Here is a 25,112-nt window from a genome sequence, read left to right on the forward strand (position 1 = left end):
GTAAGAGGACAGAGAAAAGTAAGTGGGGAAGAAGGAAAGGCCAATAACAACAAACGAACAAAAGGTACTAAAATAAATGCAAATTGCCTTCCAATCTAGCTCCGAATAAGAGAAACATAAATTGGGCTGGGTGCAGTGGCTCACGCCTATAATCCCAGCACTTTGGGAGGCCGAGGCAGGTGGATCACGAGGTCAGGAGTTCGAGACCAGCCTGGCCAACATTGTGAAACCCCACCTCTACTAAAAATACAAAAATTAGCCAGGTGTGGTGGCAAGTGCCTATAATCCCAGCTACTCATGAGGCTGAGGCAGGAGAATCAATTGAACCTGGGAGATGGAGGTTGCAGCTGGGAGGTGGAGGTTGCAGTGAGCTGAGATTGCGCCATTGCACTCCAGCCTGGGTGACAGAGCAAGACTCCGTCTCAAAAAAAGAAAAAAAAAAAAGAGAAATGTAAATTGAAATGACACTGAAATACCATTTCTCACCTATCACATTGCAAAAATCAAGTTTGAAGCCAGGCACAGTAGCTCACACATGTAATTCCAGCACTTTGGGAGGTCAAGGTGGGTAGATCACTTTAGGTCAGGAGTTCAAGACCAGCCTGGCCAACATGGTGAAACCCTGTCTCTACTAAAAATACAAAAATTAGCCAGGTGTGATGGCGGGTGCCTGTAATCCCAGCCAGTGGGGAGGTGGAGGCAGGAGAATCACTTGAACCCAGGAGGTGGAGGTTGCAGTGAGCCGAGATCGCGCCACTGCACTCCAGCCTGGGAGACAAGAGTGAGACTCTATCTCAAAAAAAAAAAAAAAAAATCAACTTTGACAAAAGACTCTGTTGGTAAAGCTGTGAGGAAACAGGCAATCTCATGCATGGCTAATGGTATTATAGAACAGTACAGTATCTATAAAGGGAAATTTGGCAATATCTAGAACAATTATATACTTTTCTTTGGTCTAGCAATACCTCTTACAGGAATCTATCCCAACGATATAATGGCCAAAATGTGAAAAGATATATGCTCTTTACTGGCACATTCATTGTAATAGAAAAAGACTGGAAACAATCCAACTATCCATCAAAAAAGGACTGCTATGAGCTGTATGTGTATACCCAAAAAATCCTATGTTGAAGCCCTAATCCCCAATGTGATGGTATTTGGAGGTGTGACCTTTGGGAGGTAGTTAGGTTTAGATGAGATCATGAGGGTGGAGCCTCCATGATGGGACTAGTGAAGAAAGAGATGAAGAAACCAGAGCTTTCTCTCTGACAAAAGTAAGGATCCAGCAGGAAGTGGCCACCTGTGAACCAGAAGAAGGGACTCCACCAAGAACTCAACCATGCTAGCACCCTGACCTTCTAGCCTCCAGAATGATGAGAAATAAATGTTTGTTGTTTGAGCACCTCAGTCTATGGTATTCTGTCATAATAGCCTGAACTAAGACAGGGATCATTTGAATAAACTATGATACATCTACATAATAATCATCACACAGCTATAAAAGGGAATGATGCCAGGCGTGGTGGCCTACACCTGTAATTCCAACACTTTGGGAGGCCAAGCTGGGATGATCGCTTGAGGCCAGGAGTTCAAGATCAGCCTGGGTAACACAGTGAGATCCCATCTCTACAAAAAATACAAAATTTAGCTAGGTGTAGTGGTACTTGCCTATAGTTCCAGCTACTCCGGAGGCTGGGGTGGGAGGACCCCTTGAGCCTAGTAGTTTGAGGTTACAGTGAGCTATGATTGTGCCACTGCACTCCAGCTTGGGCAAAAGAGGGAGATCCTGTCTCAAAAAAAAAAAAAAAAAAAAAAGGGAATGTCTCTACATACTGCTATGGAGTGATCAACGAGGCATACTGTTAAATAAAAAAAGCAGGTACAGGTCTATGTATATTGCATGCTACCTTTTATCTAAGAAAGATTTTATATATAATCTATATATATAATCTCCTTATATATAATCTCTCTCTCTATATATATATGTTTATGACTTTTTTTTTAGCTTTTCCGATAAGGAAACAATTTCTTTAGCAACTTTTTTTTAAAGAGAGGATAAAACACAAAAGAAATAAAATGGTTTTCTACAGGGAGAGGGAGAAGATAGTGTGGAAAAGACATGGATAGGAGTTGGATTTCTCAGCACTTTGGGAGGCTGAGGCAGGCAGATCAAGAGTTCAGGAGATCGAGACCATCCTGGCTAACACAGTGAAACCCCATCTCTACTAAAAATACAAAAAACTAGCCAGGCATGGTGGCAGGCGCCTGTAGTCCCAGCTACTCGGGAGGCTGAGGCAGGAAAATGGAGTGAACCCGATAGGCAGAGCTTGCAGTGCGCAGAGATTGCGCCACTGCACTCCAGCCTGGGTGACGTGAGACTCCATCTAAAAAAAAAGGAAAAAAAAAAAGAAGTTGGATTTCTCAGCATATAACTTGTTTTACAGACTTTGGAACCATGTAAATATTTTACATAATTTTATAGGCAAAACTAATTTTTTAAAAAGCAACCTCTAAGTCAGGTGTGGTGGTATATGCCTGTAGTCTCAGCTACTCAGGAGGTTGAGGCAAGGAGAACTGCTTGAGGTCAGAAGTTGAAGATCAGCCTGGGCAATATAGCAAAACTCCCATCTCTAAAAAAATTAAATAAATACAGTAAAATGAAAGAAAAAAAAAAACCAACCTCTAAAAATCAAAAGCAAAATATGTTGTTGAGTTGGTGGAATAACCTCATAGAAAAGAATTTCAAATGGTTCTTAAACCTTGCAATTTTATCATAGATCCTTATTGGTATATATCCTAAGGGAGAAAAGTGCCCCCCAAAATCTTAAACTGTTTTCAGTAATTTATTTTTGGTGGTAATATTAGTATTCTGAGATTGATATATTGGGGTTTAAGCAACTAGGTAATTATATTGGTATCAGTAAGAAGAAGGACTTTTGTCAAGGGATAAAGGAGACAGAGATAAAGTTAAGTAAAAATTCTGTATTCCTGCATCTAAACTGAAAGTACTAGTATGGAGTTATGATCTCTTTTAATATTTAAAAAAACTTACATTGCCTAGCTCCATCCGCTGAAAAGCACTAGAAACAATAACAAATTCAGTATCAGGAAGCAATCTTAATATTATATGTTTTTTTACAATAGCTTTTTTTTTTTAAATGAAGTTTCACTCTTCTCACCCAGGCTGGAGTGCAATGGCGTGATCTCAGCTCACTGCAACCTCTGCCTCCGGGGTTCAAGCGATTCTGCTGTCTCAGCCTCCCAAGTAGCTGGGATTGTAAGTGTGCACCACCATGCCTGGCTAATTTTTTAATTTTTAGTAGAGATAGGGTTTCATCATGTTGGCCAGGCTGATCTCGATTTCATCATGTTGGCCAGGCCTTGGCGTCCCAAAGTGTTGGGATTACAGGCATGAGTCATCATGCCCAGCCTTGTTTTTGAATTTCTGTACAATCAAGCTTTAAGGTCATTAGGCTGCCCAGAGAACTTACTCACTCACTGTCATTGGGTCTTAAATGCCTAAGCTTGCCAGAAACCTGACCATCCAGTAAGTGGAGTATTAGTACACATAGATAACTCACCAATTTATCCTTTTCCTCTTGGGCTTTTTCCTTTGTTTCATTTAATTGCTGTTTCAGTTTTTCAATCTGTGGAAAATCAAAATACAAGGTGGGAAGATAGAGAAACTGCTCTATGTCTACCTTTATTAAGTGGACTAGTTTCACACAATACTAAAACCATTATGGTAAAAAAGGTGAGTGAGGCGGAAAGAGAAGAAGAGGGGACAGGAAATTTCCCATACCTTCAACCTGCTATTGCCAGTTTCTAAAACCTGGCTATCATCAGAAGTACCTGGGCAACTTTTTTTTTGTTTTTGTGGTTAAAAATAAAAGCAACATTAAATTTACCATCTTAACCATTTTAAACATATAGCTCAGTAGTGTTAAGTATATTCACGTTGTTCTGCAACAAATCTCTAGAACTTTTCATCTTACAAAACTAAAAGTATACCCAATAAATCCTAATTTCCCCTTACCTCTCCCCAGCACTTGGCAACCATCCTCTACTTTGTTTCTATAATTTTGACTACTTTGGACACTTCATGAGTGGAATCATACATTATTTGCCCTCTGGTGACTGGCTTATTTCATTAAGCATAATGTCCTTGAGGTTCATTCATGTCATAGCTTGTGACAGGATTTCCTTTAAGGTGCATACTATTGCACCACATGCATACACCTTTTCCTTATCCATTCACCCATCGATGGATAATTTGGGTTGCTTCTACCTCTTGGCTATTGTGAATAGTGCTACAATGAATATGGGCGTGCAAATATCTCTTCAAGATCCTGCTCTGGGCTGGGCGGAGTGGCTCATGCCTGTAATCCCAGCAATTTGGGAGGCCGAGGTGGGTGGATTGCTTGAGCTCAGAGTTTTAGATCAGCATGGGCAACATGGCAAAATCCCATCTCTACAAAGAAATACAAACATTAGCCAGGTGTGGTGGCGAGCACCTGTAATCCCAGCTAGAGCCTGGGAGGTGAAGGTTGCAGTGGGCCAACATTACGCCACTGCACTCCACTCTGGGTGACAGAGTGAAATCCTGTCTCAACAACAACAAAAATCCTGCTTTGAATTGTTCTGGATATATTAAATATACCCAGAAGTGAGATTGGTATTTCTATTTTTAATCTTTTGAGGAACTTCCATACTGTTTTCCACAATGGCTACAACATTGTACAGTCCCACCACCAGTGCACAAGCGTTCTAACACCTCCACGTCCTTGCCAACACTTATTTTCTGTTTTTTTGGCAGTAGCCATTCTAACGGGTATGAGGTGATATCTTGTTGTAGATTTTATTTACATCTCTTATCTGGGTAACTCTTTTTTTTGAGATGGAATCTCTCTCTGTCGCCCAGGCTAGAGTGGAGTGGCACAATCTCGGCTCAGTGCAACCTCTGTCTCCCAGGTTCAAGTGATTCTTTTGCCTCAGCCTCCCGAGTAGCTGGGACTACAGGCGCATGCCACCACACCTGGCTAATTTTTGTAGTTTTAGTAGAGACAGGGTTTCATCATATGGCCAGGCTGGTCTTGAACTCCTGACCTTGTGATCTGCCTGCCTTGGCCTCCCAAAGTGCTAGGATTACAGGCGTCAGCCACTGTGCCCAGCCTTATCTGGGTAACTTTTTCAGAAAAAAGTTTCTTTTTACTTTCTTTTGTTTTCTTTTCTTTCTTTTTTTTTTTTGAGACGGAGTCTCGCTCTGTCACTCAGGCTGGAGTGCAGTGGCCGGATCTCAGCTCACTGCAAGCTCCGCTTCCCGGGTTCACGCCATTCTCCTGCCTCAGCCTCCCGAGTAGCTGGGACTACAGGCGCCCGCCGCCTCGCCCGGCTAGTTTTTTGTATTTTTTAGTAGAGACAGGGTTTCACCGTGTTAGCCAGGATGGTCTCGATCTCCTGACCTCGTGATCCACCCGTCTCGGCCTCCCAAAGTGCTGGGATTACAGGCTTGAGCCACCGCGCCCAGCCAGGAGTTCTACTCTTGTTGCCCAGGCTGGAGTGCAATGGCATGATCTCAGCTCACTGCAATCTCCACCTCCCAGGTTCAAGCAATTCTCCTGCCTCAGCCCCCCGAGTAGCTGGGATTACAAGCATGTGCCACCCCAGGCCCGGCTAATTTTGTATTTTTAGTAAAGACAGGGTTTCTCCATGTTGGTCAGGTTGGTCTCGAACTCCTGACTTCAGGTGATCTGCCCGCCTCAGCCTCCCAAAGTGCTGGGATTACAGGCATGAGCCACTGTGTCTGACCCAAAAAGTTTCTTTTTAAAAATAATACTTTTTTTTTTCTTGCTCTGTCGCCCAGGCTGGAGTGCAGTGGCGCAATTTCGGCTCACTGCAACCTCCGCCTCCTGGGTTCACGCCATTCTCCTGCCTCAGCCTCCTGAGTAGCTAGGACTATAGGCGCTCGCCACTACGCCCGACTAATTTTTTGTATTCTTTACTAGAGACGGGGTTTCACTGTGTTAGCCAGGATGGTCTCGATCTCCTGACCCCGTAATCTGCCTGCCTTGGCCTCCTAAAGTGCTGGGATTACAGGTGTGAGACACCGCGCCCGGTCTAAAAATAATTTTTAAAAATACAGATGGAGTCAGCCGGGCGTGGTGGCTCAAGCTTGTAATCCCAGCACTTTGGGAGGCCAAGACAGGTGGATCACCTGAGGTCAGGCGTTCAAGACCAGCCTGGCCAACATGGTGAAACCCTGTTTCTACTAAAAATACAAAACTTAGTTGGGCGTGGTGGCGCACGCCTGTAATCCCAGCTACTCGGGAGGCTGAGGCAGGAGAATCGCTTGAACACGGGAGGCGGAGGTTGCAGTGAGCCAAGATCATGTCATTGCACTCCTGCCTGGGTGACAGAGCAAGACTCCGTCTCAAAAAAAAAAAAAAAAAAAAAAAAAGAGATGGAGTCTTGCCATGTTGCTCAGGCTGGTCTCAAAGTCATGGGCTTAAGTGATCCTCCTGCCTTGGTCTCCCAAAGTGCTGGGATTATAGGCCTGAGCCACAGTGCCTAGCCAAGACAAGTTTCAAGAAGAGTACAAAAAATTACCATACTATTCACTCATATACATTAATTTTGCCACCTTTGCTTTCCCTCTCTCTATCTGTATGTGTGTGTGTGTGTGTGTGTGTGTGTGTGTGTGTATTTTTTTAGTGGTAAAGGGTAATGTCAATTTCAAGATGACCTTTTACCCCTAAAGACTTCAGTATCTATTTCCTTATTTCTTTTTCTTTCTTTTTTTTTTGAAACGGAGTCTTGCTCTGTTGCCCCGGCTGGAGTGTAGCAGCGCAATCTTGGCTCACTGCAACCTATGCCTCCCGGGCTCACGTAATTCTCCTGCCTCAGCCTCCGAAGTAGCTGGGACTACAGGCATGCGCCACCACGCTTGGCTAATTTTTTGTATATTTTGTAGAGATGGGGTTTCACCATGTTGGCCAGGCTGGTCTCGAACTTCTGACCTCAGGTGATCCACCAGCCTCAGCCTCCCAAAGTGCTGAGATTACAGGCGTGAGCCACCGTGCCTGGCCATTCAGTATCTATTTTTGAAGAAAAAGGGCATTCCCTTTTAAAAGCACTATAAAATTATAAAGATGAGGAAGTTTAACATTAATATAGTATTATGTAATATATACTCTATATTTAAATTCTGCTATAATTATCCCAATAATGTCCTTTATAGCAATTTTGTATTTTTCTTGTCTAGGATACAACCCTTGATCATGCATTGCATTTAGCTGTCATGTGTCTTAGTCCCCTTTAATCTGGAACAGTTTCTCGGTCTTTGTTTTTAAATTGACTTTTTAAAAAGGATATTGGCCAGGGTTGGGCTTGGCTGATGCTTCTTCATGAGTAGATTCAGGTTGTCCATTTTTGGTAGGCTATATATAGTACCTAAGTGATGATGTATCCTTTTCAGTACATCACATCATTAGTGTGTACTGATTGATGCTCATTTTAACCAGTTGGTTAAGGTTGTGTCTGCCCACTTTCTCCACCTAAAAGTTATTATTTTTTCTTTTGTGATTATTAAGTAATTTGTGAGAAGATCTTTTGAGACTATGAAATTATCCTCCTCATTAAACTTTCATCCAGTAGGTTTTAGCATCCATTGATGATTCTTGACTGATTCAGTTATTACTATGATGCCAAAGGGTGATTTTTCTAACTCCATCACTCCTTGGAAATTTACTAATTGGCATTCTATGGCAAAAAAAAAAAAAAAGAAAGTCGGGTAAGGTGGCTCATGGCTGTAATCCCAATACTTTGGGAGGCCAAGACAGGTGAATCACCTGAAGTCAGGAGTTTGAGACCAACCTGGCCAGCACAGTGAAACTCTGTCTCTACTACAAATACAAAAATTAGCCAGGCATGATGGTGGTGCACCTGTAATCCCAGCTACTCAGAAGGCTGAGGCAGGAGAATCCTTTGAACCCAGCGGAGGTTGCAGTGAGCCAAGATCGCACCACTGCACTCCAGCCTGGGTGACAGAGCGAGATTCCATCTGAAAAAAAGAAAAAAAGGCTTCCTTTCTCCCTTATTTATTAATGTATTTATTAGTAGTATACACATGTGGATTTTTATTTCGTTCAATAAGTTATAATCCATTACTGTCATTATTTATTAGGTTACTGCAAAAGCATTGCAGTTTTTGCCATTCTTTTTTTTTTTCTTTTTGAGACAGAGTCTCACTCTGTCCCCAAGGGTGGAGTGCAGTGGTGCGATCTCAGCTCACTGCAACCTCCGCCTCTTGGGTTCAAGTGATTCTCCTGTCTCAGTTTCCTGAGTAGCTGGGATTACAGGTGCGCACCACCATACCCAACTAATTTTTGTATTTTTAGTAGAGACAGGGTTTCGCCATGTTGGCCTGGCTGGTCTTGAACTCCTGACCTCAGGTGATCTGCCTGTCTTGGCCTTCCAAAGTGCTGGGATTACAGGCGCGAGTCACTGCACCCAGCCATTTTTGCTATTCTTTATTAGGTTGGTGCAAAAGGAATTATGGTTTTTGACATTCTTTTAATGCATCAACCTAATATTTTGATTGTCCTGGATTTGGCCAATGGGAGCCCCTTCAAACAAGGCCATGCCCTTTAAAATTTTTTATTTTATTTTCTGGCACTGTTTTTTTTTTTTTTTTTTTTAGATGGAGTTTCACTCTTGTTGCCCAGGCTGGAGTGCAATGGTGTGATCTTGGCTCACTTGTTCAAATGATTCTCCTGCCTCAGCCTCCTGAATAGCTGGAGTTACAGGTGCCTGCCACCACACCTGGCTAATTTTTATATTTTTAGTAGAGATGGGGTTTCATCATGTTGGCCAGGCTGGTCTCAAACTGCTGACCTCAGTAATCCACCCGCCTTGGCCTCCCAAAGTGCTGGGATTACAGGCATGAACCATGCCTGGCCAGGACAGAGAATAAGTCTTGATGGACTGGCTGTGGGAAAGGGGAAAAAGGTGTCAGGGATGACTCCTAGATTTCTCTTGAGCATGTAAGTCAGTGGCATGCAAAGAACATTGGAGGGACCTCTGCTTTTGGTCAACTTGGTATGTCAGGGACTAGATTCACCTTCTTACTTAAAACAGTTTTTTTAAACGACAAAAGATATGAAATAATGATTTTCAGGATGCTGGACATCAGGCAACAAAGGACAGTAATCACCAAAGAGAAAGGATATAAAAGAGGTGAACTTTGTGACTGCCCCAAGCTTACTGCTTTGAAAGAGTTTCCAGGCTGCGGTGCAGGGAGAGGTTGGCAGGCTTCCTGAGTTGAAGAAATGGAGCTGAGAGTATGGAGGGGCCAAGGCAGCTAGAGTTCACAGGACAGCAGAGTACCGGAGAGGAGAGGGCAGCACAGAGAAAGAAGAGAGATCCACAGAGGGTCCTCCTGGAGTATTTAGCTGAGAACTGATCAGCACATTCACGTGAGGGAGCTACTTGAGGATGAAGAAAGAACCATCCAAAAGGATTGGAAGGAACAGTGCCGGGCACCACTGGGCCAGTAATAGTGCCTACTCCCACTGGACTGGAGAAACTTCATCATTCACAGGACACCAGGGAGGACTCAAAAGCATCTGTAGTGTGGAATACATTTGTCAAACATATCAAATTGTACACTTCAAATATGTGTATTATCATGTATGAATTATATCTCAGTAAAGCTTTTTACAAATGAACGCTGTGGCCAGGTGCAATGGCTCATGCCTGTAATCCCAGCACTTTGGGAGGCCAAGACAGGCAGATCACTTGAGACCAGGAGTTCAAGACCAGCCTGGGCAACATGGCAAAACCCTGTCTCTACCAAAAATACAAAAAATTAGCCAGGCATGGAGGTGCGTGCCTGTAGTCTTGGCTGCTTGGGAGACAGAGGCAGGAGGATCATCTGAGCCCAGAGGTTGATCCTGTGGTGAGCCATGATCACACCACTGCACTCCAGACCAGGCAATAGAGTGAGACCCTGTCTCAAAAGTAATAATAAAATAATAATAATGTGAGACAGAGTTTTGCTCTGTTGCCGAGGCTGGACTGCTGTGACATGACCATGGCTCACTGCAGCTTCAACCTCCTGGGCTTAAGTGATCCTCCCACCTTAGTCTCCTGAGTAGCTGGGACTATAGGTGCACACTGCCATGCCTGGCTATTTTTTTATTTTGTGTAGAGACTGGGTCTTGCATTGCTCCCCAGGCTGGTCCTGAACTCCCAGGCTAAGTTATCCTCCAGTTCGGCCTCCCAAAGTGTTGGCATTATAGGCATGAACTACAGCACCCAGACTGAATTTCTACTTTTAACATCTACTAGGGGTGTAACTTTGGGCAAGTTACCTGTCCTTTCTGAGAGTCAATTTCTTCATCTGTAACATGGAAATAACAATATTACAGCTACACAGGGTTATTAAAATAATAGGAGGTTAGTAAAAGAATCAGAGAAGTAAAGCACCCAGTATAGTACGTTGTAGTGGCTCCAAAATGTTAGTTCCCTTCCCTTTTTCTTTTTCTTTTTTTTTTTTTTTTTTTGAGATAGAGTCTCGCTGTGTCGCCCAGGCCGGAGTACAGTGGTATGATCTCAGCTCACTGCAATCTCTGCCTCCCGGGTTCAAGCAATTCTCCTGCCTCAGCCTCCCGAGTGGCTGCGACTACAGGCATATGCAGCCATGCCCGGTTAATTTTTGTATTTTAGTGGAGACGGGGTTTCACCTTGCTGCCCAGGCTGGTTGCGAACTCCTGGGCTCAGGCAATTTGCCCACCTTAGCCTCCCAAAGTGCTGGGATTATAGGCGTGAGCCACTGCGCCCGGCCTCCCTTTTTCTTCCAAATATAAAATGATAGCTTTACTCTCAACACTTTAATAAGGTACAATAAGATACAAGATTCAACTGGCCAAAAAAAAAAAAAAAAAAAAAAGATTCAACTTGCTGGGTTCAGAACATTATCACAGATTACCAGTGAACGGCTTTACAAATTTTTAAAACTAAAAATTAGCATAAAAAAATATAGATCACGGCCGCGAGCGGTGGCTCAAGCCTGTAATCTCAGCACTTTGGGAGGCCGAGACGGGTGGATCACGAGGTCAGGAGATCGAGACCATCCTGGCTAACACGGTGAAACCCCGTTTCTACTAAAAAAAAAATACAAAAAACTAGCTGGGCGAGGTGGCGGGCGCCTGTAGTCCCAGCTACTAGGGAGGCTGAGGCAGGAGAATGGCGGAAACCCGGGAGGCGGAGCTTGCAGTGAGCTGAGATCCGGCCACTGCACTCCAGCCTGGGCGACAGAGCGAGACTCTGTCTCAAAAAAAAAAAAAAAAATATATATATATATATATATGTGTGTGTGTGTATATATATATAGATAGATCACATACCATGCTCTTGTCCTTAAAATAAAGTGGATCATAATGTTCCCTTATGATCATCAATCTCTGTTTGCTTCAGAGAAGAAAACATGGAACAAGGATTGAAAATTAGAGAGCCAATAACAGTAAAACCATTCTGAAAAAGTGTCTAGCTTCAAGGAGAGTTAAGGTCAATTGAAATGTCTTAACTATATGTTAAGATTTCAAGGAATTAAAAATCTTTGAAATACATAACCACATCAGTATCACCATAGAGGTAGTTAATGAGGCTGAGGAGGTTTTCTGCCTACCTACCATATTATCTTTCTCCTGATCCTGCTTCTTCAGGTAACTTAATACTGACATTATATCTTTCTCCATTTTACATTGCTTTTTCTTTAAGTCCTCATTACTTTTTGCCAGTGTCCGTGAAGTATCACGATACTCAATCCTAGAGAGTTCTGTGACTTCCAACCTGGCCTCCCAAAGGGAGGCATTGGCCTTGGCTCTGTCCACCACAGATTCATCTGTTTTTATTAACTTCCTGCATGGGAAGAGGACATTGACAGTATATGACTATTTATACAACTCTAATATGCAGACAGTATATAACTCTACTATATTACTATTAAATTTTTCTCTTTTTAAATTTGTTTTGCTTGGCATTTCCCCTGGCACACATGAGAAAACATTGTTGGATGAATAAGTTAATAAGAAATACACATTCACATTTGAAAAATGAAAGAAAAAATACATATTCACTCGTATTCACATAAGAGAATTAAGTAAGTGCCTCGTCCTGGAAGAGGCGAGCCCCGGAGCATAACTCGAAAAGACTGGAAAAACAAAGGGAAAAGACAGGATAAACCAAACTCATTTCATAAAGCTTTCATACCTTTTTTTTTTTTTTTTTTTTTCAGACAGGGCCTGGCTCCGTCACCGTGCTGGAGTGCAGAAGCACGATCTCGGCTCCCCACAACCCCTGCCTCCTGGGCTCAAGCCATCCACCCACCTCAGCCTCCCAAGTGGCTGGGACTACAGGATTATGCAACTATACCCAGCTAATTTTTGTATTTTTTGTAGAAATAGGTTTTTGCCATGTTGCCCAGGCTGGTCTTGAACTCCTGGGCTCAAGTGATCCTCCTACCTCAGCCTCCCAAAGTGCTGAGATTACAGGTGTGAGCCACTGCACCTGGACAGTTTTTATATCTTTTCATTTACTTATTTGATTCTCCCATTTTTTTTTTTTTTAATAGAGATGGGGTCTCACTATGTTGCCTAGGCTGTTCTCCAACTCCTGGGCTCAAGTATCCTCCCACCTCAGCCTCTTAATGTGCTGAGATTACAGGTGTGAACCAGTGCCCTGGCCTGATTCTCCTGTAGTTAAACTATCTTTTCTATTCCTACTCACTCAGTGCTGGACTTTGGTTCTCTCCACTGCAAACCCATTATCTCTGTTTATTTTCTGCATGAGTATACCCATTGGTAGTGTAACTATAATCTCCCACCCACTTCACCCTCTACTTTTGAGGTTTTTTTGTTTTTGTTTTGTTTTGTTTTTGGCTAGGTCTTGGACAAAAAGTCAAGTCACTAGGGCAAGTATGTTAAATACTTTATCAGCTGGTGCCACGGTTCACCGGACTTTTTTTTTTTTTTTTTTTGAGACAAGGTCTTGCTCTGTCATCCAGGATGTAGTACAGTAGCAACACACAGCTCACTGCATCCTCGACCTCCCAGGCCCAGACAATCCTCCACCTCAACCTCCTGAGTAACTGTGACTACAGGCATGAGTTAGCATGCCCAACTAATTTTTAACAAAAATTTTTGTAGAGACAGGGTCTTCCTATGTTGTTCAGGCTGGTCTTGAACTCCTGGGCTCAAGTGATCTTCCCCCACTCAGCCTCCCAAAGTGCTGGGCATGAGCCACGATGCCCCGCCCACCAGGCTTTAAGGATGCCTGAGAAACCATAATCATTTATATAGAGGTGGAGAGGAAAAAGGAGGGATTCAAAGATTAAAGTGGTAAAGGAAGAGATTTTTCTAAATATTTATTGTATAAGCATTAACAAAACACTACTCCTTATATATGGTAGGTACCATGATATACAAATACGTACACAATATTTAAGAATATTTCACCTGTATTTGAATTCTAAATATTTTCACACATATGTATATGTGGACCTTTCTATACTGCCACCCTCCACATCCACTTTCCTACCTCTGGTTCTCAGTCCTCTTCCACAGAGGTAATGGGTTTGCAGTGGAGAGAACCAAAGTCCCAGTTTCACCTTTTGTTCTCTTCAAATTAAGGCCAGCTCCATTCCCAACCCCTCAGCCTGTTATAACTCTTGATGTCCCTTTCTGGTATGATTTAGGCACTGGTGATACACCATCTCACTACGACCATCCAGGTATCAAATCTAAGTGGCTCAAAGTACTTGATGTGACAGGGCATGGTAGCTCAAGGCTGTCATCCCAGCACTTTGGGAGGCCAAGGCGGGTGGATCACCTGAAGTCAGGAGTTCAAGACCAGCCTGGCCAACATGGTGAAACCCTGTCTCCACTAAAAATAAAAAAATTAGCTGGGCGTGGTGACAGGTGCCTGTAATCCCAGCTACTCAGGAGGCTGAGGCAGAATAATTGGTTGAACCCAGGAGGCAGAGGTTGCAGTGAGCCAAGATCACGCCATTGCACTCCAGCCTGGGCAACAAGAGCAAAACTTGGTCTCAAGGAAAAAAAAAAAAGTACTTGATGCAAGAAATTAGACACTCTAATAGGACCACTTATACTCACTGTAGAAACAAAGCCAGGTTTCTCAAACAATGGGTCATGGAAAATCCAAGGAATAAGGTCTCTTACCGTCAGTGTTCCTCATTGTTCAAATGTGTACTGTAGAAGCATGGTCAAAATCTGAAAACATATGTGAGTGAGTTCTAGGAATGTGATAAGCCCTTGGCACTTTAAGGGCTAAACAAACTGTGCAGCTATGTAAAAACAACAACAACAAAAAACCCCATAAGATAATACTTACATTAATACATGGGAAGAAAAAAGTCACATATAAGTATGTACATTGGGCTATCATTTTATTAAAAAATAAAATAATACTCCAAAATATAGTAGTGTTTATTTTTGGATAATGAGACTACAGGTTATTTTTGTTTTCTCTTTTGGTACTTCCCATGTTTCCCAAACTTTCTGTATTGAGCATGAATTACTCTCTTAAGTTACTTTACAAACATCTCAAGTTTGGTGCCAACTCTGTGTTCCCATATATGATATTGCTGCACACCACATAGGACTCCAACGTGTCCAGAAACCACCGGGGTCCCCCAACACGGCTAGTAGCAATCTAGCAGCAACTCCAGGCCTGTAAGGGGTTAGTGCTAGAACATTACCCACCTCAATGGCTCGGATCAGTTTGGGAAAACCTCAACAATTACCCAACTTGGTAAAATACTTCAGGTGTCCCCTTTGAACCAAAAGAGATCTCTGAAAATGCCCAAGGAAATACTTTATACATCCGCTACACGTTTAAGATAATCTGAACCACATAGTAGAGATGTGTCAGACTATGGACATGGGAACTGTAATCCTCACAAGCCGGGAGAGCCAAGAGGGTCCGAGGGGGCCGGCGCGGGGGGCGCCAGGTAGCCAGCCCCAGACCCGAAATCTCAGGCAGGCCCAAGGAGAGGGGGACTCTCGCGCGGCTTCTCCTTACTTAGTGTCTTTGCCTCTGCTCTTGCCTTTCTTTTTGTCCTTTCCCTTCGACGGCATCTTGGCTTCCCCAGCGGCTCCGCTGTCGTCGTTGCCCAGCCGCCGCCACCCTGGCCGGCTCCGTCTCCAAGGGAACCTGGACGCCGAACGGGCAACGCCCCGCCCCCGCCGCTGACGGCGCGCGGAGAGCGCACGCGCCCGTGGCGTGGCCCAGACGCCGCCGCGCGCGGGGCGGGGCGGAGGTCGCGCCGAGGGCGGCGGGCTGCCGCGCCAGGGTGGCGCGCGCGCGGTGAGTGTGCGAGAGTCGGCGGCTCCTGATCTTCTATGTGGGGCCCGGGCTCTGCGGGCGGGAGGCGCGAGCTGGCAGCCCCGGGCGGTAGCGCTCCGTCCTGCGGCCCGGGTGTGTCAGGAGTCGCCGCGGTCGGGGCACCCTTGCTTCAGGAAGCTTAGATCCCCGCTGGTCCGCCCGCCCCGCCGCGGTGGTCTGAGCCGCAGCCCTTTTCCGTGCCTCCACGCCGCAGCCAGCGTGACCGCGGCTGCCAGCTCTCGCCCCCGCTCCGCCTCCGCCGCTCCCGGCACTGCCCGACTTCTTTGAGTTCCATCCCTTTCCTGGCTTTTCATCTTTGCTGATTCTGTAAGGGATAGCGCAGCCAGCAGACGTCCCAGGCCAAACGTTTTTTGATAGGCTGTTGATGACTTTCCCGAGGGCGGTGGTTGGGGGCGAGGCTGACTGCCTCCCAAGCGCAGCAGCACGCCAGGGAGCCGGCAGGGAGGGGAGTGCTGCTAGCGAGGTCAGGAGCAGGGTCCTGGGCCTCATTAGGTCCTGTGTGGCCCATACTTCCCGCCCACGACCGTCCCCCGGATTTCCATTTGCTAATACCTCACCCGTCCGTAGCCTTCTTTCCTCAAAGTTGCATAAAGTTGAAAGCTCTTCAACTTGCCTCCCCGACTCCTGAAATCCTGAATACACCTCTGAAAAGGAGTGTACTCACAAGTATTCTCATTTTTCAATTAGACTCAGTTAGTTAGTCATTAAGAAAGATATGGTATTCTGAGTGTCAAGCCAATAGGAGACTTGTGGTTGAAGCTCTGCTCTGTGTTATACTCCATTTCAATTTAAAAAGTTTATTTTAAATGTCGTTGTAGATCCTTCCTCACCATTTCTCTATGGAGGACTTAATTCGTACACCCCTTCCCGAGGTCTTTAACCTCTAATTACTCCCCCCCACTTTGTTTGCCACTTGCATGATTTCTGTTTCTGAATTTCTGTTTCTGCCCTGAGGGAACATGCCGATTTGGTAATGATAAGTCATGTAAACTTTTTTTTTTTCTGAGACAGTCTCCTGTCGCCCAGGCTGGAGTGCAGTGGGGCATCTCAGCTCCCTGCAACCTCCACCTCCTGGGTTCAAGGATTCTCCTGCCTCAGCCTCCCCAGTAACTAGGACTACAGGTGCGTGCCATCACACCCAGCTAATTTTTGTATTTTTGGTAGAGATGGAGTTTCACCATGCTGGCCAGGCTGGTCTCGAACTCCTGGCCTCTGGTGATCCACCCACCTCGGCCTCCCAAAGTGTTGAAATTACAGGTGTGAGCCACCGCCCCCGGCTGTAAACCTTTTTTTTTTTCTTTTTTTTTTTTTTTTTTTTTCCTGAGACGGAGTCTCGCTCTTGTTGCCCAGGCTGGAGTGCAATGGCGCGATCTCGGCTCACCACAACCTCCACCTCCCGGGTTCAGGCGATTCTCCTGCCTCAGCCTCTCGAGTAGCTGGGATTAAAGGCGCACACCACCATCCTGGCTAATTTTGTATTTTTAGTAGAGACAGGGTTTCACCATGTTGGTCAGGCTGGCATAAACCTTTTTATACATACCATCTGTCAGCATGATCATGGCTTTTTCTTTTTTTTTTTTTTTTTTTGTTGAGAGGGAGTTTCTTTCTTGTTGCCCACCCAGGCTGGAGTGCAATAGCACGATCTCGGCTCACCACCACCTCCACCTCCCGGATTCAAGCAATTCTCCTGCCTCAGCCTCCCGAGTAGCTGGGATTACAGGCATGCGCCACGGCGCCCGGCTACTTTTATATTTTTAGTAGAGGTGGGGTTTCTTCATTTTGGTCAGGCCAGTCTCGAACTTCTGACCGCAGGTGAACCGCCCGCCTTGGCCTCCCAAAGTGCTGGAATTATAGGCGTGAGCCACCGCGCCTGGCTGATCATGGCTTTTTCTGACTGTATTTCTGGTACATTTTCACACTCCCATGAATCCATAGGTGGAATCGCCATATATTGAAGGGGTTATCTCTGATATAAAATCTATACAGTTACTATTAATTTTGTATGTGTAAGGTTCTGAAAAAGCACACTGTTGATAAGCTGCAGAAAAGAGAGTAGGGCATCTTCTGTCACAGGCTGTATATTCAGAATTTATTCTAGAAATTGGTAACTATTTTTTTTGAGATGGAGTCTTGCTCTGTCACCTAGGTTGGAGTGCAGTGGTACTATCTAGGCTCACTGCAAGCTCCGCCTCCTGGGTTCACGCCATTCTCCTGCCTCAGCCTCCCCAGCAGCTGGGACTACAGGCGTACACCGCCACGCCCGGCTAATTTTTTGTAATTTTAGTAGAGATCAGGTTTCACCGTATTAGCCAGGATGGTCTCGATCTCCTGACCTTGTGATCCTCCTACCTCGGCCTCCCAAAGTGCTGGGATTACAGGTGTGAGCCACCTAGCCCAGCCAGAAATTGGTAACTTTATAATATGAAAATCAGTTCAAGACTCCTTATTTGAACATAGGCTTATAGATTAATTTATAAACAAAAATTTGACTATAACAAGATTATTAATATATGCGTAGTACCTTAGTTATAGTACTTTATAGTTTCTTTTATTGGTTTTGGGTTTTTTGGTGGTTTTCTTTTTTTTTTTTTTTTTGAGACGGAGTCTCGCTCTGTCACCCAGGCTGGAGTGCGGTGGCCGGATCTCAGCTCACTGCAAGCGCTGCCTCCCGGGTTCCCGCCATTCTCCTGCCTCAGCCTCCCGAGTAGCTGGGATTACAGGTGCTCGCCACCGCGCCCGGCTAGCTTTTTGTATTTTTTTAGTAGAGACGGGGTTTCACCGTGTTAGCCAGGATGGTCTCGATCTCTTGACCTCATGATCCGCCCGTCTCGGCCTCCCAAAGTGCTGGGATTACAGGCGTGAGCCACCGCGCCCGGCCAATTGGTGGTTTTCTTGAGATAGGGTCTTACTCTTGTCCATGCTGGAGTACAGTGGCAGGGTCATGGCTCCTTACAGCTTCAACCTCCTGGACTCAAGTCTCTGGCATGCACCTCAGCCTCTGGCATGCACCACCACGCCTGGCTAATTTTGTATTTTTTGTAGAGACAGGGTTTTGCCATGTTGCAGGTCTTAAACTCCTGAGCTCAAGTGATCCTCCTGCCTTTGCCTCCCAAAGTGCCGGGATTACAGGCATGAGCAGCCACGCCTGACCTAGTTTATTTTATTGTATATATTTTTTATTGACTAAGTTTGATTTTGTAGATAAAGCTGTTGTGACATGAATATGACTCAGAGAAATGCCAAGATTTCATACTCTGGTAGAGGTGGGTCTAGAGTCTACAGTCTTCTGAATTCCCTCATTTTCTACCAAAGAACTGAATGTTGTTACTGTCATCTGCTGGTGAGCAACAACTGATAGTATGGATAGTAGAGTAGGAAGTTGCTATTTAGTAGTTCATGTGGTAGCATTTCCTTCCACAGCTACTGGTAGGTGCCTTTACTGTGAAGTTTCGGGAATTATTACTAAATAAATTTGCCTTGTTTCATTGTTTAGAACACTAATGCTTTTAAACTTGGAATAAACCACTTCTTGTTTTGTTGACTTGGTTTTGTAATTCTTTTTCTGTCCAGTTTTCCTTGTTCCTGGTCAACAAAGAAATGTGGAGTGTCTTGGCTGAATCCTCATACAGACAAGATCATTATGGTGCTGTTAGGTAGGACTTGTATCCAGATGTAAGGTAATATCTCCACCAGCTTAAAGTTGTAAATGTATTTCAAATGCTCCTGAATGGTGGTTTTCTTTTTTTCCTGAATTTAATTCTCTATTATTTTGCCAGGTGATGTTAATTTTGTTCAATAAACCATATATAACATTTAGAACTATTATGTATCAAAATAGATAGAACTTCTGGCTGGGCATGGTGGTTCATGCCTGTAATCCTAACACTTTGGGAGGCCAAGGCAGGTAGATTGCTTAAGCCCAATTCAAGACCAGTCTGGACAACATGGCAAAACCCTGTCTTTACAAAAAGTACAAAAATTAACCGGGTGTGGTGACATGTACCTGTAGTTCCAGCTTACTCAGGAATCTGAGTTCAGAGGATCACCTGAGCCCAGGGAGGTCAAGGCTTCAGTGAGCCGTGATTGTGCTACTGTATTCCAGCCTGAGCAATAGTGTGACTCTTTCTCAAAAAAAAAAAAAAAAAAGGGCGGGGGTGCGGGGAGAGCGGGGGGTAGTACTTCTGCTTGTTTCTTCTAGTAACTCCAGAACTGGGTTTACTGTATAAACTCATCTGTAACTTTATTTGGGTTTACCTTAGAAGCCATGTTTCTCTTCATAAATCATTCTTGAAATCACCTTATAGCAGATGGTACTTTATAGGTAGAACAGACTAAGTGAACAGCTTTAGATTTTGTTTTTACATAGCCTTTAGAATCCTAAATAAATATATTATTATCCAAACTGTACTAAAGGGAATAATCAGTGTTTCTCTTGGGAGTTACTTTTTTTTTTTTTTTTTTTGAGAGGTAGTCTTGCTCTTTCGCCCAGGCTATAGTGCAGTGGCACAATCGTGTCTCACTTCAGCCTCCACCTCGCAGGTTCAAGTGATTCTCCTGCCTCAGCCTCCCGAGTAGCTGGGATTACAGGCACCTGCCACCATGTCTGGCTAATTTTTGTATTTTAGTAGAGATGGGGTTTCACCATGTTGGCCAGGCTGGTCTTGAACTCCTCACCTCCGGTGATCTGCCTGCCTTGGCCTCCCAAAGTGCTGGGATTACAGGCTTGAGCCACCCACACCTGACCAGGAGTTACTTTCATCCTGCTTTTTTATTGCATGTGCTGCAAATATAGAATTCTACTAAATTGACATTTTCTTGTGATATTAAGACTAGTTCAGATCTCTGCAGGGGCATTTTAAGAAATCCTGGTGGTCAAGGATTTAATCTTATCACTTTTAGATAAATTTTAAAAATTTAAAGCATTCACTGTTTTACTTATATACAAGATACATTACCACAGATAATTATTTATTTATTTAGTTTATTTGTTTATGAATGAATGACAGGGTCTCTCTATGTCACCCAGTCTGGAATGCAGTGGTGCAATCATGACTCACTGCGGCCTCAACCTTCTGGGCTCAAGCAGTTCTCCCACGTCAGTCTCCTGAGTAGCTGGGACCACAGGTTCATGCCACCATGCCCAGCTAACTTTTTCTTTTTTTTTTTTTTTTGGTTAAGACTGGGTCTCACTATGTTGCTCCTGGGCTCAAATGGTTCTCCTACCTCAGCCTCCCAAAGTGCTGGGATTATAGTTGTGAGCCACCATGCTTGGCCATATATTTTTGAGATGGGGTTTTGTTATGTTGCCCAGGCTGAACTTAAGCTCCTGAGCTCAAGAGATCCTCCTACCTCAGCTTCCCAAGTAGCTGGGACTACAGGTGTGCACCACTATGCCTACACATAATTATTAACTACTGTTACTTTATTTGCAAAATATCCCATTTTTATTAGTTGTCCATCCCAACAGAGCCACAGACTAAAAATTGTCTAAGAAAACTTACCTGGACTGGGCACAGTGACTCACATCTGTAATCCTAGCACTTCGGAAGGCCGAGGTAGGAGGATCGCTTGAGCCCAGGATTTTGAGACTGGCCTGAACAACATAACAAGATCCTGTCTCTAATTTTTTAAAAAATCAAAGAAAAATTACCCAAATTTTAGGCCCACTTGTCTGCATTTTCATGTCATGGATCTGTCAAACGTTCATTCATTTAAGAAACATTTAATGAGGCCGGGCGCGGTGGCTCACGCCTGCAATCCCAGCACTTTGGGAGGCCGAGGCGGGCGGATCATGAGGTCAGGAGATCAAGACCATTCTGGCCAACACAGTGAAACCCCATCTCTAATAAAAATACACAAAATTAGCCGGGCGTGATGGCAGGCGCCTGTAGTCCCAGCTACTCAGGAGGCTGAGGCAGGAGAATGGCGTGAACCCGGGGGTCGGAGCTTGCAGTGAGCCGAGATCACACCACTGCACTCCAGCCTGGGCAACAGAGCGAGACTCCATCTCAAAAAAAAAGAAAAGAAACATTTAATGAATACCAACTGTATAACAACCTGTCTGATAACTTGATGGGTACAGTAAGGAGCAAGAGAAGGCCCTTGCCCTCAAGTTGTTTACAGTCAGATGTGTAAAGCTCTGACCTGGATGTTGATCTCTGAGAATATACAACCTCATTGTCACCCATCCACAAACACTTAACAGTAAACAGTACCAAGCAGGGATTGATAAAGGAGAGACGGTGTAGACTAGGGGTGTCCAATCTTTTGGCTTCCTTGGGCTACACTGGAAGAAGAAAAATTGTCTTGAGTCACACATAAAATATACTAACACTAATGATAGCTGATGAAGTTAAAAAAAATCACAAAAAAGATCTCATAATATTTTAAGAAAGTTTACGAATTTGTGTTGGGCTGCATTCAAAGCCGTCCTGGGCTGCATGTGGCCCATGGGCTGTGGGTTGATTAAGCTTGGCCCAAACCCTAGGTGCTATTGAATTTGGAGACATTTAAGACTGTCGTAGTCAGGGAAAGTTTACAGAAGGAGATGGACTGAAAGCAGAGGGAAGTTCATCTGGGAAGTTAGAACAATGTGAGCACAATTTAGAGTATGCTTAAACTCGAGCATTGTTTCCTAAAGTGTGATCCACAGACCGGTAGCATCAGCATCATCTGGTAACTTATTAGAACTGCAGTTTCACAGGCCCCACCTGAGACCTACTGAATCAGAAATACTGGCAATGAGGCCCAGCAATCTGTGCCCTCCAGGTGGTTCTGATGCATGCTAAAGTTTCAGAACCACTAGACTAGAGCAGAGGGTTATTGTATGGAATGAGTAGGCCAAAAACTCTAAAAAGGCAGGCTGGGAACTCATTGTGAACGACTTAGAATGTCAGGCAGGGAATTTGTCTTTTATCCTGCAGACTAGAGCCACCAGCTTGTGACTTGGCTGGATTTGGCTCATAGAATGTGTTTTCTTTGGCCTGAAAGGTGGGTTTTTGGGGGATTTTAAATGGAATTAGTTGTCATCATTTAAAAATCAGCAGATTTTACAAAGAAATCTGTGCTTTCAGCTTACCTTGAAAAATCAGAAGACCTGGCAGAATGGGGCCTACGTTCCATTATGGTAGCAATTGGTGGGAATAGCAAGAAGCCACACCTTCAGATGGGACACATGCTCTCCAGTTTACCACAATCCCTACCAGTTCCTTTTGTCTTACACACACCTTCACTTATTTACATTTCCTGCCCTTTGCCTGTAGGTATTTGAGTTTGTAACTTCTGTTGTGGACAGTGGGACATTAATGAAAATTTTGAGAAGCAGAATGACGAGATTTATGTATTTGTTAATTTATTTAACAAACATTAAACAAACATATATGCCAGATGGTACTCTGTTAAGTAATCAGTGTTCAAAGATGAATGAGTCCCAGCTAGCACCAGTGGTTCATGCCTATAATCCCAGCACTTTGGGAAGCCAAAGCTGGTGGATCACTTGAGGTCAGGAGTTCAAGACCAGCCTGGCCAACATAATGAAACCCCCTCTCTACTAAAAATAAAAAATTAGCCGGGGATGATGGTGGGCACCTGTAATCCCAGCTACTCGGGAGGCTGAGGCAGGAGAATTGCTTGAACCTGGGTGGCGGAGGTTGCAGTGAGCCAAGATCATGCCATTGCACTCCAGCCTGGGCAACAGAGCAAGATGCCATCTCAAAAAAAAAAAAAAAAAAGTTTACTTTGGAGACCCTGTAGTTAGAATTTATAACATTGGTTGCATGAGTCATATCCATAATTCAAATCCTGTCTTCAATGTGTCATCTTCAGATTTATGTTGTGTAGGTAAGTTTAACTTTTTTGTTCCTGAGGGAATAGAAAATAATATATAAACTCAAATTCTTCAAGTGATTCTTTCACCTTAGTCTCCCAAAGTGCTGGGAGTATAGGTGTGAGCCACCAAGCCCCCATCTGCTTGGTCCCTTTTAACCACATACTCATGCATGTAATAGTAGCTACTCATTGATTATATTGTGGAACATATGGCTGGCATTTTATTTTATTTTATTATTATTATTTTTTTTTGAGACGGAGTCTCTCTGTCGCCCAGGCTGGAGTGCAGTGGCCGAATCTCAGCTCACTGCAAGCTCCGCCTCCCGGATTTATGCCATTCTCCTGCCTCAGCGTCCCGAGTAGCTGGGACTACAGGCACCCACCACCTCGCTCGGCCAGTTTTTTGTATTTTTTAGTAGAGACAGGGTTTCACCGTGTTAGCCAGGATGATATCGATCTCCTGACCTGGTGATCCGCCCGTCTTGGCCTCCCAAAGTGCTGGGATTACAGGCTTGAGCCACCGCGCCCAGCCTGGCTGGCATTTTAGCAGCAAAAAAAGACCTCATATCTCAGCTCACTACAGCCTCAACCTCCCACATTCAAGCAATCCTCCTGTCTCAGCCTCCCAAGTAGCTAGGACTACAGGCACATGCCACCACACCTGGCTAATTTTTTGTATATTTTGTAGAGATGTGGTTTCGCCATGTTGCCCAGGTTGGTCTCAAACTCCTGAGCTCAAGCTAACTGCCTGCCTTGACTTCCTAAAGTGCCAGGATTATAGGCATGAGTTACCACATCCAGTCTGTGTACTTTACTTACGAATTAGCTCCTTAGTCATTGCCTTCTCCACCTTTACACACACATATACACCAGCTTCTAGAAGGAGTGTGACTTGCGTCTCTTGCTGTTGGTGACTTTTTAAATGAGCTGGATGTGTGGTAAAGTAGCTGAGGTTGTAATTTGAGTGAGAAGAAAGTGTAGGGGAGAAGAAAGAGCAGGAGGGCATTAGATTACAAGTCAGGAGATGAGCTTGATGATGTGGATTCCAAAGCCTGGAAAGATTAGAAATGAAAATGTAGAAGAGATAACAGTCAAAAATAGGCATACTGACAGCAGAGAAAAAAAGGAAACTGTTCTCATAATTACTCATTTCCATCTTACACAGGTTGAAAAAGCGATATAATAGTTAAAGGAACAAAGGAGAAAATTCAGAAGGAAAGAAAAAATTGGTAAGTAACATATATAATACTTCACTTTTTCTTAGGTCAGATTTCTGCAATTTCTGCTTTGTTGTTCCTAGCTGAGAGATCACAGTAGATGGAAAAGGGTCCACAAGGCACTGAAAGAGCTGTCACAAAGTCCAGTAGCCTTATTCTGTTGGAGAGGCCCTCATTTGCTTATGTTGACTTGAAATTCTAATAATTATGGCTTATATATAATAATAATTATGGCTGATTTACATCCTACAACAGATTTAAAAAGAAAATTAGGAGGTAATGGTGGTTTATTGAAGGAGTTGGGCACATGACAATACTGATCAGTGATAATAGATAGCATGATGTCAGAAAAAACTAGCTCAGAAAGGATAGCAAGCTGGGACCATTTGGTGACAGAAGGGCAAACAGTCCTATAGACCTACTGTAGCCCTTGGAAGCATCTCAGTTTTACAGGAAAACATAACTGATAATCATAATCATGACTCTGAACTATAAATAAAAGGGTATTCCCTGTGGGAAATTATATAATTCACAATGGAAACACTTTTTTTTTTTTTTTTGAGATGGAGTTTTGCTCTTGTTGCCCAGGCTGGAGTGCAATAGCTCAATCACAGCTCACTGCAATCTCCGCCTCCCGGGTTCAAG

The 25,112-nt window shown here is 44.1% G+C and overlaps 2 protein-coding genes across 8 annotated transcripts in view; one reads left to right on the top strand and one right to left on the bottom strand.

The window, feature by feature from the left end:
• Positions 1-15,279, bottom strand: part of BBOF1 (basal body orientation factor 1) — a 46,421-nt gene extending 31,142 nt beyond the window's left edge. The window contains exons 1-4 of one of the 4 annotated variants that reach the window (XM_021941373.2): positions 15,100-15,188; positions 14,238-14,288; positions 11,691-11,919; positions 3,582-3,647 (exon numbers count right to left, since the gene is read on the bottom strand). In XM_021941373.2, the coding sequence (XP_021797065.2) occupies positions 3,582-3,647; positions 11,691-11,756 (132 nt within the window). In that variant the 5' untranslated portion in view covers positions 11,757-11,919; positions 14,238-14,288; positions 15,100-15,188. Of the gene's footprint in view, positions 1-3,581; positions 3,648-11,690; positions 11,920-14,171; positions 14,289-15,099 lie in introns of all 4 variants that reach the window. The other 3 variants (XM_009211947.3, XM_003902041.4, XM_009211946.4) reach the window with 3 other exon arrangements.
• The window catches only part of ENTPD5 (ectonucleoside triphosphate diphosphohydrolase 5 (inactive)), a 57,401-nt gene continuing 47,534 nt past the window's right edge, over positions 15,246-25,112 (top strand). For 3 of the 4 annotated variants that reach the window (XM_009211941.4, XM_031667988.1, XM_003902032.5), the window contains exons 1-3: positions 15,246-15,384; positions 18,994-19,100; positions 24,416-24,479. The gene's annotated coding sequence lies outside the window, so the exon portion shown is untranslated. The remainder of the gene's footprint in view (positions 15,385-18,993; positions 19,101-24,415; positions 24,480-25,112) is intronic. The other variant, XM_031667989.1, reaches the window with a different exon arrangement.

Source organism: Papio anubis, chromosome 7 (genome assembly GCF_008728515.1).
Source record: "Papio anubis isolate 15944 chromosome 7, Panubis1.0, whole genome shotgun sequence".
NCBI lineage: Eukaryota > Metazoa > Chordata > Mammalia > Primates > Cercopithecidae > Papio > Papio anubis.